Below are 15306 nucleotides of genomic sequence, written 5' to 3' on the forward strand. Positions count from 1 at the left end.
CAACACATGTGAGTAAGGCAGGTGCAACAACTTTGGTTTGTTGCATGTACACTCACACGTTGGATAAAATTCCGTTCCAATTTTTACCTCATGCGTCTTCACCTCATTCGCAGAACCAAAATCATCGGTAGGTAGCTGAACCTCATACCTCCTTTCCTGATTACCTACGAGTCTCACAGTGTGCTTCTTTGCTTTCTCTATCTTCTCTGCCATATACTCCATGACACGGCTACAGTAAGGTGTGTTCTGATTATCTATAATATGCTTCTTTGCTAACTCGTGTCGGTCTCTGAAATATCTCAAAGTGCCATGGAATACAGCCTCCACAATAGCTGTGAGTGGCAATGCTCTATTCCCTCTGAATACAAAGTTATACACCTCTGCAAGGTTGGTTGTCATGTGGCCATACCTAGCTCCATGGGTGTCATGCAACAAAGACCAATTCACGGGAGGCTCTTTCTCTATCCACTCTGAAAAATCCTTTATTGCCCTCCCCTTCTTTCTCTTAGTATTAGGAGGGTCAATTGCTGGCAAGTCACAGAGACCAACTGGCTCCTCTAGCTCCGCCATGAGTGTTGCTAATTGTTGTTGGTCCTTTTCCATTTTCTTCCTGGCACGGACCTGCTTCTTAGTAAACTCATCAAGTTTTGACCAAATAAATTGGTATTTACGCTCCTGGTTCTGCTTGCACAATTTTTTAAACAAGTTCATCAATCGCTTGTTCTTAAACTGTGAGAAAAGGTTAGCCCCAAGATGGCGCATGCACCACCGGCTCTACAAATCCTTCCAAGGTGTTGGTTCGTCTACTGTTGGATTCCTTAGTGTCTTCACAGCCTTCAATATACCAGCATGCCTATCATGAATGACACACACGTTTGGTCGATCCTTCACGATGGCAATTTTCACTTGCCGAAAGAACCACACCCAGCTCAGAAAGTTCTCACCCTCCACAAATGCCATGGCAAGTGGAATGATTTGATTGTTTCCATCCACGCCAATGGCAGTCAGGATTTGCCCTTTGTACTGACCAGTCAGGAATGTACCATCCACAAACATCACAGGAGGACAATGCCGGAAAGCTTCAATGCACATACCGAAAGAGAAGAATACTCGTTTCAACACCTTGAAACCTGGTATACTCAGCAACCTTGTATGTTGTACGTTAACATAAGTGCCGGGATTCCTCTCCTTCAGTACATCCAGGAGACGGACAACATTATCATATGAGTCAAAGAACGTCCCAAACCTTTCCTCCATAGCCTTCTGCTTAGCCCTCCAAGCCTTCCCATAACGAATGTCATAATTCCATCTGACCTTCACTGCTGTCTGGATGTGTTTTGCTTCCATATCTTTTTTCTCCACTATCTCAGTATACATGAGTTGCGCAATGAGAGTTGAAGTCAGGTTTGGATGACGAACCAACAAATTTTTCCTCACACAACTATGTGGGACCACATTCGTGACAACCCAGTGGATGTTATACTTCGGCACGTGCCCGTGCACCTTCGCAGGACAACCTGTTTCAACACACTTCACGGTATAGTTTGTTGGGTTTGATCTGTCTGTCCGGAAAACCCTCTGAGTAGACATAGCCCACTTTATCACTGCATACTTCAATTTTTTCTTTGTATCAAACATAGCCCCTATCTGGACTTGGTTCAGATTATATTGCCATGGAGTCTCATGGCCACCGTTCACAGTAAGGCCGGTGGATATGTCCTGATTCCATGCAGAAGGAATCGGTACCTCCACTTCATCCTCAGAATTTTCAGAATCCAGATCCTCTGCATATCCATCCTCGTTCTCTTCCTCCATCACCCTCTGCATTTCATCGCCTTCCTCATCCCCATCAGCAACACCAGAACCAGCTAATATTATCGACTGAATATTCTGCCCAGTATCATGACCACAAACATTGTCCAACATGTAGTCTGAATCCTTCTCGGTTTGGCTAGGATCCACATCCGGTGGCTGTGACCCGGATAAATGAATCTCGTTAGCAACTCGACTACCCTGGCCGGGTTCATACCCCACATGGAGTTGTACGATATTCTCCTCCTTCGCCACTGGCTGCACTAGGACATATGGGTGGATTCTTCGGTCTCGGCAACGACTTAACAGGGTCAACCAATGCTGGCTCCTATCTATCGGCATCAACTCCCACTTGACATTTTTACAAGATTTGGTCCACAATGCATGAATACCGACGGAACATACTTCAGAATCCAACCCAAAACTAGTAGTCAACCAGTGCTTCAACTGTCTAATGTCCACTCTGTCCGGGTCTGAAAGTGTCATGACGCCATTTTTAAACTCGCTAAGATCAACCCCCAACTCATTATATCGAACATTACCAGGGCCATAGTAAACAGTCAAATTTACTGATACAGACATTTTCACCTGTCAGACATTGCCACCTTCTAATTAATCGCAATGAACAAATTGTTACCGGCTACACTAACTATCCGCTAAAATGCCAACACAAACCAATTAACACTAATAAAATGTGACGTGTGATTATACCTTCGACGCGTGTGGCCACCTCACGAAGAACTTGCACCAACAGACACCACCAACGCCACCCCCTCGGCGGCATGAAGCTGCACCTCCTCCTCACCAGCCAAACCGCCTCCTCCTCCTCAGCCCACCATGGCCTCTCCTCCTCACCCCATCATGACTCCACCTCACTTGTATGCACAAATAGCTATCCCATTGGGAAAAAATGACCGTAGGCCGGTGGAGATGGCTACGATCTACCGTTTCTGTGCTTTGGATTCGAAAATAGGTGGAGAAACGAAGAGATCAGCGAGGGGGGCGATGTACAGAGAGGAACGAGAGAGACAGAAGAAGAACAGCGAGAGGAGAAAGAAGATGCCGCTCGGGCCTTATCCGCTACTCTTCGGCCACTGGTAAGCCGAAGACCTCTTCGGTCGCTGGCTGGCCGAAGAGGCCCATCTTCGGTCGCTGGCTGGCCGAAGAGGCCCGTCTTCGGCCCAGTTCGCGCACGCTTCGGCCTGGCTTAACCGAAGACGTGTCTTCGGGCTTCCGCAGACCGAAAAGGTCCACTTCAGCCAACCGTTGACCGACGGGCTGCTAGTTTTGCAAATAACGTATCGACACTGCTAGTTTCCGAAATTGCTATAAAAAACGTGCTACTTTTGAAAAAAATTCCACGTACTTGGCCTTTGCATAACCAAAAAGAACACACACACAAGAATGCCAACAAAAAGTAAAGTCATACTATAAGACCAGGCCGTTAAACAAGTTCAGATAAAACAATCATTTATGAGTTCTATGCTCATTCTTAAACTAGGCAACCCCAAGACTCAGAAATTGCATAACAGGGTTTTAGCTTTGAAGACTGGGCATCAGTTGAGTGTATTCCTCACCATTGGACCTCGCCTCTTAATCCCAGTATAATCACAAACATACATGATACAGGCCATCAATCACATCCTGTAGATCTTTTCAGAACTAAACAATTACAGTATGACTTAGATTGCATATATGTCATTTGAAGGTTTCCATGGAGTGCACATTTGGGGCTCTCGGACTTAATTTTTAACTGATCTTTGACATGGAGTAACGCTGTTTGCTTGCTCGAAAAGAAGATAGAACCCTAATAAAATGGTTGCTTGCTCACCCAAAATACATTCCCATCTTGCTTTTACAACCATCCTCACATCTTGCTTCTGCTTTTACAACCATCTTCACATCTTGCTTTTGCTCTCATCCTCTCGGCCAATTCCCTGGCAATGGCCGAGATGAGCGGAGCGAAGGCGGGCAGCCTCGCCTTGCGCATCGTGGCGCTGGCGCTGTCGGTGGGCGCCGCCGTCGTGATGGGCAGCGTCGTCTCCTACAACAGCGCTCTGGTGTAAGTTTTGGCAAAAATATTGTACCTAGTCGCTTAGAACTGGTGGTTTACCCTTGCGAGTCGTGCGCTCGCAGCTACTTCGTGGTGGGCAGCGTCGTCTCGGCCGTCTGCTCGGCGCTGGCGCTCTACCTGTTCGTCGTGCACGGGGGCGGCGGCTCGATCGCCGTGGCGCTCCTCGACGCCGCCGCGCAGGCCCTCCTGTTCTCGGCGTTCAGCGCGGCGCTCGCCGCGCGCGGCTGCTTCGCCAGCCGGGCGGACGCGTTCCGCGGGAGGGCGGGCATCGCGGCGGCCGTTGGCGCGTGCGCGGCCGCGGCCGTCTTGGTCGCGGCGCTGGCAGGGAACGCGCCCTCCCGCGCCCGCGGCGGGGGCGCTGCCGGTGGCTCTGGCTGCAAACACGGATGCTCTAGCCCCGGCTGCTAGCAGTTGACAGCGTCAGTACAAAGATTCTCGGGGAAAAACAGAGGAACTGCTTGTGGTTTGTACAACTGTAGAAATGATGATGCATTTTTTTTTTGCTCTCTTATTCAATACTTGTTGTCTAATTGTTGCTGTTGCGGTTGTAAGAACGTCAACAGAGATGTTTGCGTGTGTTTGATGCAAGTATGGTATTGGAAAGGAAAAAAATTAGGCCTTACTACAACATATCTAGATGCGTTCTAAGTATTACACGTCTAAATCCAAACTTGATTTTACGGTAAGACTCATGCAAACATTTTCTTTTGTCTTTTTTCCTTTTCTTTCTAGTTTGGTTGAGTAACTTAGATGTGCAATAATTAGATGTGTCCAGACAGACCCATTTTTTTTTGTACATACCGGTTACAAACTCGATCTCGTGCATACTCTCTCCTAGATGCTCTCACGTGTCCCACCTCCTCATCTGACGATATCTGCTCCTCCGCTCCGTTAGTGGCTTCTCTCGACTTGCAAACGAATGCTCGCCTCCAAACTACATGCGATCCCGACCTTGGAGACGGCACTGCGGCGGGACAAGGCACTGTGACGATGGGACAGAGCACTACGATCTCGGCTTGTGGCGGGACAGGGCACTATGGCGGCGGATGAAGTAACCAGGCCTTGGAGAGGGTGAGAGAAAGGAAAGGGATGCATCGAGCCGACTTGGCTGCGTGGGCCTCCACCTCAGCTAGCTTTGTCTCATTAGGAGCCGGGATCGCATGTAGTAGTTCGGAGCCGAGCGTTTGTTTCCGAGCCGAGAGAAACCACGAACGGAGAGGACGAGCAGATATCATCATATGGGGAGGTGGGACACGTGGGTATGCACGAGATGGAGTTTACAACTAGTATGCACAGAATTTTTAACATGATCAAGATGACATCTGTCCCCTGGTCTTCACTGAGGCGTGCCTATGTCTAGCTTTTTTTTTACATGTGCGCCTATGTCCAGGTTAGTGCGAGACGTAGGGCACCCTCGCCTGAAGGCGAGCGCGAAACTGGGCCCACATGCCACAACCTTGTTTTTATCTGTTTTTGCTCTCATTTTTCGTTTTATGCTTTCTTTTTTTACTTTGTTTATATCTCCAAATATTTTAAATATATTTTTCTTACAAATAATACATAAAATATTTGAAAATTGTTAAATCTATATAGATTTTTTTCTCATCTATATGAAAAATGTATACAATATGTATGCAAAAAGTTGATCATGTACTAAGAAAATTGTAAACAAGCATTTAGAAAATGTTAATCGAGTATTTGAAAAATATTAATCAAGTATTTGAAAAATGTTAAAAATAGAAAAATTATTTCTCATGTATAAGAAAAATGTATACAGAAAATATAACATGTGTATTAAAACTATTAATCAAGCATTCAAAAAATGTTAAGTATGTGTAGAATTTTTTTCTCATGTATATGAAGAATGTATACAAAAATATACTAACGAAAAACATTGATCATGTATCAAAAAATGATAAATGTGTATAAAAAATATTCCTAAATCTATACAAAAAATGTATGATGTACATTGAATGAAAGTATATATCAAAAAAGTAAAAAATGTTAATTCCGTATGTAGAAAATATTAAACATGTACATAAATGTTCTGATGTATATTCTGCGTCAGAAATTGTTTATTCCCATTAGAAATAATGTTCGCCGTGTATTTGAAAAATGTTGACCATGTATTAAAAAAAGTGTTCCATGTCCATTTAAAAACTGAGAAATAAACAAAGAGAAACGAAGAAAACCTTTTAAGTGTCACAAAAATGAAGAAAACCTTTGAAAGAAAGAAAGAAAGCTAAAGAAAAGAAACAAAATAGAGAAAACCAGCAAGGAAACAAAAAAGGGATCGAAAAATCAAGAAAGAAACCAAGAAAACCAACATATAGAGAAAAAGAAAATAAAAAACCAATGAAAAATAAAGGAAAGGTATAACAAAGAAGAAAATGAAAAATGAAAGCAAACCAGTGAAGATATAGAAATGATAAATAAAAACCATAAGAAAAAGAAAACATGAAAACCTGGCCCAAATAGTGAAAACCGGAAAAAAATAAGACAGAAAAAAACCCGGCCCACACAGTAAAAAAACTGAACAGAGAAAACACAGCGAGAAAAATGAATGCATTCCTATAGTGATGTGCCAGCTCGGTCGCATCGCGCTTCAGACGAGGGGAGCTACCATCTCGCTATAAGTGAGATATAGCTCCCCGCGCTTCTCTGGGACTGGGACCTTCTATATAACGCATATATTGCATCATATTGGAGGGGTGCCGCACAGGCCACAATGACGGGCCGGCAGCCTATTTAGGTGTTCTCTCTGCACGGGCTTCATTCGCGAATTATTTTTGTTTATTTCAGTTTTCAATGATTTTTATTCATTTTTGGAGATTGGGAGCATTTTTTGCAAAGGTCCCATATAGTTTTTCAAAGTTCCTGAATAATTTTTAAAAATGAAACGTTTTTTTATTGAATAAGGGTATCAATTTTGAAATTTTGTTTTCATATTACAAATCGCATATTCTTAAAATTCCATAATATTTTTTTACTTTGTTAATAATTTTTAACACGGGAACAATTTTCGAAATACTAAACAAACTTCGAATTTTTCGAAAAATGGAACTCCTTCAAAATGTAAAATAACAGTAAAAACACAAAGAAAACCGGTAAAAGAAACATCATGAAAGGTAAAAATATGAACCTAAACCAGTTAGAGATCTTCAAGAAGGTTCCCCAAACTGGACTTTGTAGAATACTAAATTTGGCCGGCCCAGTTAAGCATGTAGAATTTAGTAAACATGTAGGATTTATTTTTATGCATGAATTTTAAGAAACATCATTAGTAATTATTAAGAAACATGATGAATTTGTTAATAATTTTAATATATGTAAACATGTAACATGCTTTGTTAATAAGAAACGTCATGAAACAGTATGAAAAAATCGCACAACTTTGTTAATAATTTTTAAGAAACATCATAAATTTTAGTAAACATGTAGAATTTATTATGCATGTTGCACTTTTTTTAGTACACAGTGTATTTTTTGCAAATACATGTTTTGAACGCGTATTTTAATATATGTTACATATTTTTTGAATATTCATTGAACATTTTTTTCAATTGCAAGAAAACTTTTTATAACTATAAATACAATTTTCACATTAAAAACTCTTTTAAATGTCATGAATATTTTTTGAAACGTGTGAATATTTCTTAAAAAAATGATGAAGAATTATTATTTTTAATTGTACGAAATATATATTTTTATACTACGCAAACATTTTTTTACATTATATAAATACTTATTGAAATGTTAGATACATAATTTTGAAATAAGTGAATATTTTTTGAAATTACACACTCATTGAATGATATGATGCAATTTTTGTAAGTGTGCATAGACATTTTTTACATTATATAAACATTTCTTTTAAATCTCATGAACATTTTCTCAAAGTGTTAAATATTTTTTTGAATGTTACGTACTATTTTTCAAATTCCGTCTACATTTTTTAAAGTTATGCGATTTTTTCATACTAAATAAATAATAAACCAGTCTTAACGTCTTTTAATAATAATAAAATGTGCGCTAGGAGCGAGCCCTCGCCCTCCCGTGAGATTTACTAGGAAAGGATCAAATCATACGGATAATTGATGGATCGGATTTTTTTTAGAAAGATAGAATAGAATAAAGGGATACAACAAACACCCAAAGATGAAAAGAGGAAATGGATGTCCATCCTCTCCACTGTCCTTGCCGACGGGAGGCTGCACGGAAACACCACGGTTGTACAGCAAGAGCTCCAGCCTGCCGAGATAGTACCCTGATGCCTCGAGGCTGTTGGCCCAGACGAAGGGTAACGATTCACCAAGTCCACACCCAAATGAAGAGTCGCACGTGACCGAGGCTACATCAAACAACGGCTCCACCGGCGAAATCGAAGGGCATCAACAAGCCGAGTCCACAACAGGATCGCTTCACCCTACACACGCACCACTGTGATCGCAAATGCAAGACTCCGGCACCTCCAGGTCGCACCAAGGTGACACCAACAAAAAAACAAAGAGCAGCCATACCATCTCCAATCCGCTAGTCCCCACAATCAGGAATCTTGCCCAAGATGAAGGCCTCAAGAGGCGTACAACAAAGTGTCGCCATCATCCGATTTGAAAGAAACTGGATCGATGGATTCCCCTATAACACTTGAGAAGGAACACGACAGTGCCCTCGACGCCACCTTTAGGAAGCGACGCTCACGAGCGCCGCCATCGCCAAGCCGACAAAGGTCGGGCCATGCTTTCTTCGAGGACTACATTGTCCCAAGCCCGAGACCGTACCAACACACCATTCACCGGGACCCGCAGACCCCATGCGTGCGCCGCTGCCACCAATGAAGCAAGGACGTTGGGGCTCAGATCCCCAAGCATCAAGCCTCCCCAAAGCTCAAATGCCTGGCGCGCTACTTCACTGTCAGTCGCGCTCAACCTCCACATCGTGTTGACGAGCCGACCAGCACCAGATCCGTCGCCCCGACTTGCGCCTTCGGCACTGCGAGCAGGTCCACCGGTTAAGGTGACGCGCCATCGCACGAAGAGCTTGCCCAGCCGTGTCGTCAGCTGAGGTGGGTTTCGCCTATCGGCCTCATCCTATAGCGGCCATGGCTGAAGGCTGGGTAGTGGAGGGACGAGGCGGCGGCTAGGGTTCACCCATGCCCCTCCCTACCCCCTCATTCGGAATGTTAATTGATGGATCGGATATAACTATACGTCATGGGATTAGGTCAGAATCAACGGCGCAGGATAGGTCTGACAAAATTTCTATCAAACTACTAATAGGAAGGCGTTTTCGGATAGAATTCACCCACACAGATAGATGATCATGATAAACTAATTCACTCTAGTCTCTTTCCTCGCAAAAAAAAGACCCTAATAATTGCCACATGTGTGGCACGAAACAATTTCACCCACACATGTGAGTTGAAGAGATTGGACCAAACGCCCTTATGGCCACCCATTATGACATGTTCATGGGAATCTTTTAGGTCTTTCAAACTTTATTTTCTGTCTCTTAAATGAAAAATCTGATTGAAAATCCGTTTTCACTATTAAATTCGTCGCGACGAGGACTAGATCCTGTATTGATATGTTTCGACGATATTTTTCGGTGGTCAAAAGTTACCATATCTATCGCACATAAATTGTCATTGTGTTTACACTGGAATTGTCATGATATGTTTCAAATACATTTTTCTTCTACGTACAAAGTAAATTTTAACATGTTATAAAAACAAAAATTAAGAAACTAAACTTGCCATGGAGAAGTACTAAAATTTAGCATGATCCATGAAATAATTTTGACATGGTTCATAATTAAAAAGAAATTTGTGGTCAATTACTTTAAAAATGCATAATCAATGTTTCAAATTTGCCATGAACCAAAAATTAAAATTTTCATGAAAACTATTTAAATTTGCCAGGATACATGCACTATAATTTGCCATGGTTATCTAATAAATAATTGCCATGATCAAATACTAAAATTGCCATGATATATAAACTAAAATTATCATGATGAATTGCTAAAAAATTGCAATGATACATGAATTAAATTTGTGATGGTTAATTGCCATGGTCAATTAATTAAATTTTCCATGAAAAATAGTTGAAATAGCTTTAAACCTAGAAGAAAGAATAGATGAAACATATATCATGACAACTTTAGTGAAAACATTATGCTGACTTTAGTGTAACATTGATAAAAAAATAGTCTAAACATATCAATATGAAATCTAATTTGGAAGATCTCGAACTAGTTTTGATGATCTCTTTGAGACAAATTTAATGATCAAAATGGATATTTAATCAGATATTTTTAAAAGTTAAAAACATTTTGAAGTCACTAAAAAATCCGCTAATTCTGATGTGGCAAAATGGTTGGTTATAAAGGCGTTTGGACGATGTTGCTTCATGTGATACGTGTGGCACTTGTCATGAAAAAAAATCATCTAGTCTCAGTACTACCCCCTCCGTTCCTAAGTATAAGTTTTTGTAAAGATTTCAATATGGACTACATACGGAGCAAAATGAATGAATCTTCACTCTAAAATGCATCTACATATATTCGTATGTGGTTCATAGTGAAATCTTTCCAAAGACTTATATTTAGGAACGGAGGGAGTAGAACCCAGAGGTGACAAAATTCGTGCTTATCATGGGTGGCAAAATGTTACACCTGAACAGGGAGCCGCGGCCGATCCTCTTTATTTGAAGCAGCTGGAAGCTACACATAGTAGTACTACTACGCTATTTTACAGCGGATCTCGGTCACCGTCGTGGCCGGCGGCCCTGCGCGCGCTTACTCACACGAAGGGAGGCGGGACGTCGGACGGCTGCGGAGGCACCACCTCGGGCGGGGTGCGCGGTGGGTCCACCTCCGGCGGCGGCGTCGGGATCACGTCGGGGTTCGGCGGCACGGCCGGGATCTCCGGCCTCGGCGGCGATGGCACGAACGGCCCCGGCTGCTCCGGGCTGGGAGGCGTGCCCGGCACCGGCGCGCCAGGCATCGGCACGTCCACGCCCGGGGGCGCGTTGAACTCCGGCGGCATGTCGATGCCTGGCATCTCCTGCGGCGGCCGCGCCGTGCCCGGCATCTCCTCGGGCGGCTGGGCCGTGGCCGGCACCTCCTCGGGCGACGGCACCGCGGGGAACCCCGGCGGCGTCGGCCCCGGAGGAAACCCCGGCGGCGTGGTGGAGCTGCACCGGACGCCCACGCGCCGACCGGAGCACGCCGTGCCGCGCAGGCGAGAGCGCAGGCCGCTGCTCCCCGCGGCCGCCGCCGCCGTGCACCAGGCCGGCAGCGACGCCCTCGCGAGGCTCACCGACATCATCACCTGCTGCCCGGAGCTAAGCCAAGGTCGATGATACAGTCTACAAAAGCAAAAGCGGGTGCGCAACTGCGCAAGGAGAGAACCACGGAGCAGAGGCAAGCGGCAGTGCCGACGCACTTTAACGGCCTTCACGTCGACACGCGTTCGGCGAGGAGACGCGCGGCGCGCGCCATGGCACGTGGCCCGCGCGCCGCGTGCCGGGACGAGGCGGACACGTGCCCGCATGGCCGGCCGATCGAGTTTCGGTACTGCCTGGTCGGTCGACTCCAAGCTTATCACTTTCAGAGAGTAATAAAAATTGATCCCCGGAGAATGATCTTGAAGTAAAAGTAATAGTAATAATCTTGGAGCAGATCAGTGAGTAGATGGATTTACATTTACATAGATAGAAAAGGCAAGGCCAGCACTAGTTGTAGTAATTCAGGAGAGTCAATGGCCCAACGCTACTGGACTGGAGTCTTGAGGAAGGCGACGACGTGCGCTGCAGAGCTCTCTCTACGTCGGCAATGGAGCTGGAGCTGCTGCTGCATCGACTACACAAGACGAACGAACAAAATTCTTCTCTTGCCGAAAGGAAAAAACAGAGAGCTCCACGGCACATCGGCCTCCATTATTTCGCAGCGCCATGCGGTGTTCGTCTGTCTGGACTGGACCGGACCGGAGTCACCTCGATGAGTGATGATTAAGCCGTCGGCGAGACGAGGATCGGACTCAGGAGGAGAGCAGGCGGCGGAGCTGGAGGAGGTGCTCCTCGTTGGAGATGTTGAGGGAGAGGCGCAGGTTGGTGAGCAGCGACTCCTGCTCCCACGTCAGCGGCCCGGACGCGTGCAGCGCGCGCACCGTCGACCGGTACGCCTCCAGCTCCAGCTCGTGCACGTCCACGCCCGCCGGCCCGCCGTCGCTCAGCGCGCCGTCCGAGTCCGACGACGACCACGCGGCGCGCGGGGAGGCGGCCACCACGCGCGACTGGGCGTCGCCGCGCCCCACGGAGCAGCAGCCCCCGTGCCGGCCGCTGCTGACGCCGACGCCGCCAGCGTCGTCGTTCGCGGCGCTGCAGCTCGCCACCGAGCACTCCGCGGCGGCGGCCTCTTCCCTGGCCACCTGGAAGAGTCTCCTCTGGCTTGGCTGAGGAGAGAAATCAAGAACTTCGGACGATTTCCTCTTCTTGCCTGAACTTCGGGTCACCTGGAGAAGATGGATAAACAGTGAGAAAAGTTTGAGAAATTGCACAACTGTTGAACAGTCGGAAGAAAGTGTGACGCCTCAGTTACAGACAGAAGTCTGGCAGTGGACAAATTATGAGATTTGGTGGCAATTTGTACAATTCATTCATGGTGGTGCCGACCAACATATTGTATCTATCGTCAGTGTGTGCGTTTGCTTCCTTCAGAGCTTAGGTACAGGTTGAATTACTTCAACTGAGCTACATTTTTCCTCCTTAAAAGCAGCAAATGCTTCAACTGCTTGGTAGCTACATTTGCAGAGAAAAACAGAAAAGCAATGCGCAGGAACACCTCCACTACTCATCAAAAGTAGTGAAATCAAGCTGAGTTGATCCCATCTCAGCCGTGCTAGTTCAAAATTGCCCATCAAGCATGTGGACTTGATATAAGCATTTTCCAGGACTTGATTAAAGTACTGAACTCTGCAAACCTTTTCCCTTCCTTCTAGTCTTTTAGGGCATGGCTATTTCAGCACAAGCTAAAAAAACTCATGTCTACGGCCGGTCTAGTCCTCCCCTTCTACTTCTAAAGGTGCCTAGCAGTGACCATATTCCTAGAGTACCGAAATAACAAGCAGCTTCATGGGTAGTAAGTAGCAAGAAAGAATTCTAAGTAACAACAATGGATATATAATGTGACCAGAAACATCATGAAAGAGTATGAACTATTAACTGTCGAATAAGCGACTCATTTCAGAGATGAAAAGTACCACATTTACATGCTGCAGGAACTAACTGGATGTTGCTTACCTTGTTATCAGCTGCAGGGAACTGCTTGCCATAAGGAGGAGCTGTGGGAGCATCTTGTGGTTGTGGAACCCTCAAGCTAGAAATGTGGAACTCTTTCAACTGGATGCAGTCGGCGAGCCTGATGACAAAGTAATCATTCTTCACAATCTTTGCAATCTTGCCAAGCTTCCATGTGTTATGATCAAACACCTCGGTCACATCTCCAATGATCCATCTGCATCTTGTCTGATGAACAACAGCTGGTTGGTTTGGCCTGAAACCATAGCCCCTCTGCACCGTGACCGGATCGGCCTCCCTAAAACTGTTTTTCAGCTTCATGATTCTACTCCTGCACAATGGGAGGTAGTAACAAGGTCAAGATATGCACCGGCAGAGCAGCACTGAAAAGAAAGGACATAAATATAATATAATCTTGTTCTCCCTTAATGGATCCAACCAAAAAACAGGATAATTGTGATTGATCATATGCAAATATCTGAATATGTCATAGCAAAAATTGACTAGTCGTCCACTGCCAATCAATTTCGGCATGGGAAAGGATCACCAATGATCTACAGAAAAATTCTGATTGTATGTGTACATGTCCATGTAGTTAAACTGAATTGGGACAAAGAGTCAACACCAATTCAGATCCATCTCCCTGTAGGAGCTCAGAACATGAACAGCTGCTCAAATTCAGAAGTTTCATCAACGTAGGAACAGAACCAAATTGGACCCCTTTAACACAAAAAAACAGAACAGAAGTAAACACCTAATCCAGGCTAAACCGATCGATCTCCCAATCCAGATCCACTGGCATATTCATGGACGCATCAGAACCAGGAACACACGAGATCGATCAACAGAGAACACACACAAGAACGGAAGGAAATTCCGGCGCAAGGAAACCCAACAAACCAAGTCATCATCAGGACAGAAAAAGGGTCAGTTTTCGTCAACAAGAAACATTCAGCAGTTACCAACTTGACTTGGTTTCATTCAGTTCTCGTTTTACCCCAATACTCGATCGGGATTCCCAGCTAAAAAAGACGAAGCACAAAACAAGGTGGAAACCAAGAGCAATCCATCCACAGAACTCGGAACACTTGCAGCCGGTGGAAAAAAACACAAACATTGGGCATTGACGATCCAAAGCCATCAAAGGCCGGGAAATGGCTGCGTGCAGAAACAACAAGAGCAGTCCGGAGAGAAACAGATTGGTACATCGAACTGGAAACGGGCAGCGGGCAGCTCGGATTGGGATCAGGAAGTGCAGGGGATCCATCCGATCCTCGCCGGACAATCCCATCAAGATGCAGAAATTAAACGGGGAAGTAATCCAGTCGTCACCAACCTGCGGCAGAGCTGTGGGTGGATGCGGCTTGGCCAATCCCAGGAACGGGAGAGGAGAGGAAGCAAGGCAACCTCGGTATGGTGAGTGCGAATCCTCCTCCTCCTCTGATAGATTAATCCCCAATTGGGTTGCTCCTCCAACCCAACCCAATTGGGATTAAGCCGCGGGGGCGAGGGCAGAGGGAGGGAGGGAGGAGACAGGCAGCACTTGTTTCTGGTAAAAGGAAAAAAGGGAAATAAAACCGAGCTGCGGAGAAATCACCACCACCGAACCCCAAGAATAGAAAGCGAGGAGATTTGGAAGGAGCAATAGTGGAGAGAAATTTGGAGACTGATCGGCGACCAACCTGGGAGGAGGGGCGGAGGAGGATTAAATCAGTAATCGCTGGGGCGGTTACCGGGCGAATGAGGTGGATGGATGGACGGAGGGAGGGCCAGCCGGGCCTCCCCTTGGAACTGGCGTGCTTTCTTGCTGCTTGCTGATGGTTGTTCTTTCCTTCTGTTGTGTTCTTGGCTCTTGTTTCCTCCCTCCTTCTCTACATTTTTTTTCTGATTATTTTATGCCTCCTTAAAATAGGTTACTTTTTGAGCATTGGCTAATGGAGATGTTTGATGTGAGCTGCCAATTGATGTCTTGACTTGCAACGGATCCAAAATAGAATACATGTTCACAAATTTGAAAAAAAATACTCTAGTTTTGATATACATATATCACTAAAAAATATATTGTGTTTCACTCAAAATATACTCCTCGGGTTGTTTTGATGAGGTGAGAGAGGGATGTGG

The 15306-nt window shown here is 45.1% G+C and overlaps 3 protein-coding genes across 5 annotated transcripts; 1 reads left to right on the plus strand and 2 right to left on the minus strand.

The window, feature by feature from the left end:
• The first annotated feature begins 3741 nt into the window (after positions 1 to 3741).
• On the plus strand, positions 3742 to 4572 carry LOC125506158 (CASP-like protein 1U1). The gene is made up of 2 exons (XM_048671021.2): positions 3742 to 3874; positions 3949 to 4572. Exons 1-2 carry the CDS (start codon positions 3756 to 3758, stop codon positions 4292 to 4294), a joined length of 465 nt encoding a protein of 154 aa, XP_048526978.1. The 5' UTR covers positions 3742 to 3755; the 3' UTR covers positions 4295 to 4572.
• A 5948-nt stretch (positions 4573 to 10520) lies between these two features.
• On the minus strand, positions 10521 to 11456 carry LOC125510971 (uncharacterized). The gene has a single exon (XM_048676257.2). The coding sequence runs from the start codon at positions 11439 to 11441 to the stop codon at positions 10689 to 10691; it is 753 nt and encodes a 250-aa protein (XP_048532214.2). The 5' UTR covers positions 11442 to 11456; the 3' UTR covers positions 10521 to 10688.
• A 73-nt stretch (positions 11457 to 11529) lies between these two features.
• Positions 11530 to 15020, minus strand: LOC125530186 (uncharacterized). Of its 3 annotated transcripts, XM_087521976.1 has the most exons (4): positions 14868 to 15020; positions 14522 to 14734; positions 13189 to 13516; positions 11530 to 12401 (listed from the first exon to the last, which is right to left on the minus strand). In XM_087521976.1, exons 3-4 carry the CDS (start codon positions 13504 to 13506, stop codon positions 11928 to 11930), a joined length of 792 nt encoding a protein of 263 aa, XP_087378102.1. In that variant the 5' UTR covers positions 13507 to 13516; positions 14522 to 14734; positions 14868 to 15020; the 3' UTR covers positions 11530 to 11927. The 3 variants fall into 3 exon arrangements, with proteins under 3 accessions (XP_087378102.1, XP_087378104.1, XP_087378103.1); XM_087521978.1 differs by lacking the exon at positions 14522 to 14734; XM_087521977.1 differs by lacking the exon at positions 14868 to 15020 and having other exon boundaries at positions 14522 to 14858.
• Between the last annotated feature and the right edge of the window lie 286 nt (positions 15021 to 15306).

This window comes from Triticum urartu, chromosome 5A (genome assembly GCF_056163025.1).
Source record: "Triticum urartu cultivar PI428250 chromosome 5A, HENAU_Tu73, whole genome shotgun sequence".
NCBI lineage: Eukaryota > Viridiplantae > Streptophyta > Magnoliopsida > Poales > Poaceae > Triticum > Triticum urartu.

Coding starts and splice junctions, on each gene's coding strand:
- LOC125530186 (XM_087521978.1), bottom strand. CDS start 13,506: ATGAAGCTGAAAAACAGTTTTAGGGAGGCCGATCCGGTCACGGTGCAG. Junction 12,402..13,188: donor TCCCTGCAGCTGATAACAAG/GTAAGCAACATC, acceptor CATCTTCTCCAG/GTGACCCGAAGTTCAGGCAA.
- LOC125506158 (XM_048671021.2), top strand. CDS start 3,756: ATGGCCGAGATGAGCGGAGCGAAGGCGGGCAGCCTCGCCTTGCGCATC. Junction 3,875..3,948: donor TCCTACAACAGCGCTCTGGT/GTAAGTTTTGGC, acceptor GTGCGCTCGCAG/CTACTTCGTGGTGGGCAGCG.
- LOC125510971 (XM_048676257.2), bottom strand. CDS start 11,441: ATGCGGGCACGTGTCCGCCTCGTCCCGGCACGCGGCGCGCGGGCCACG.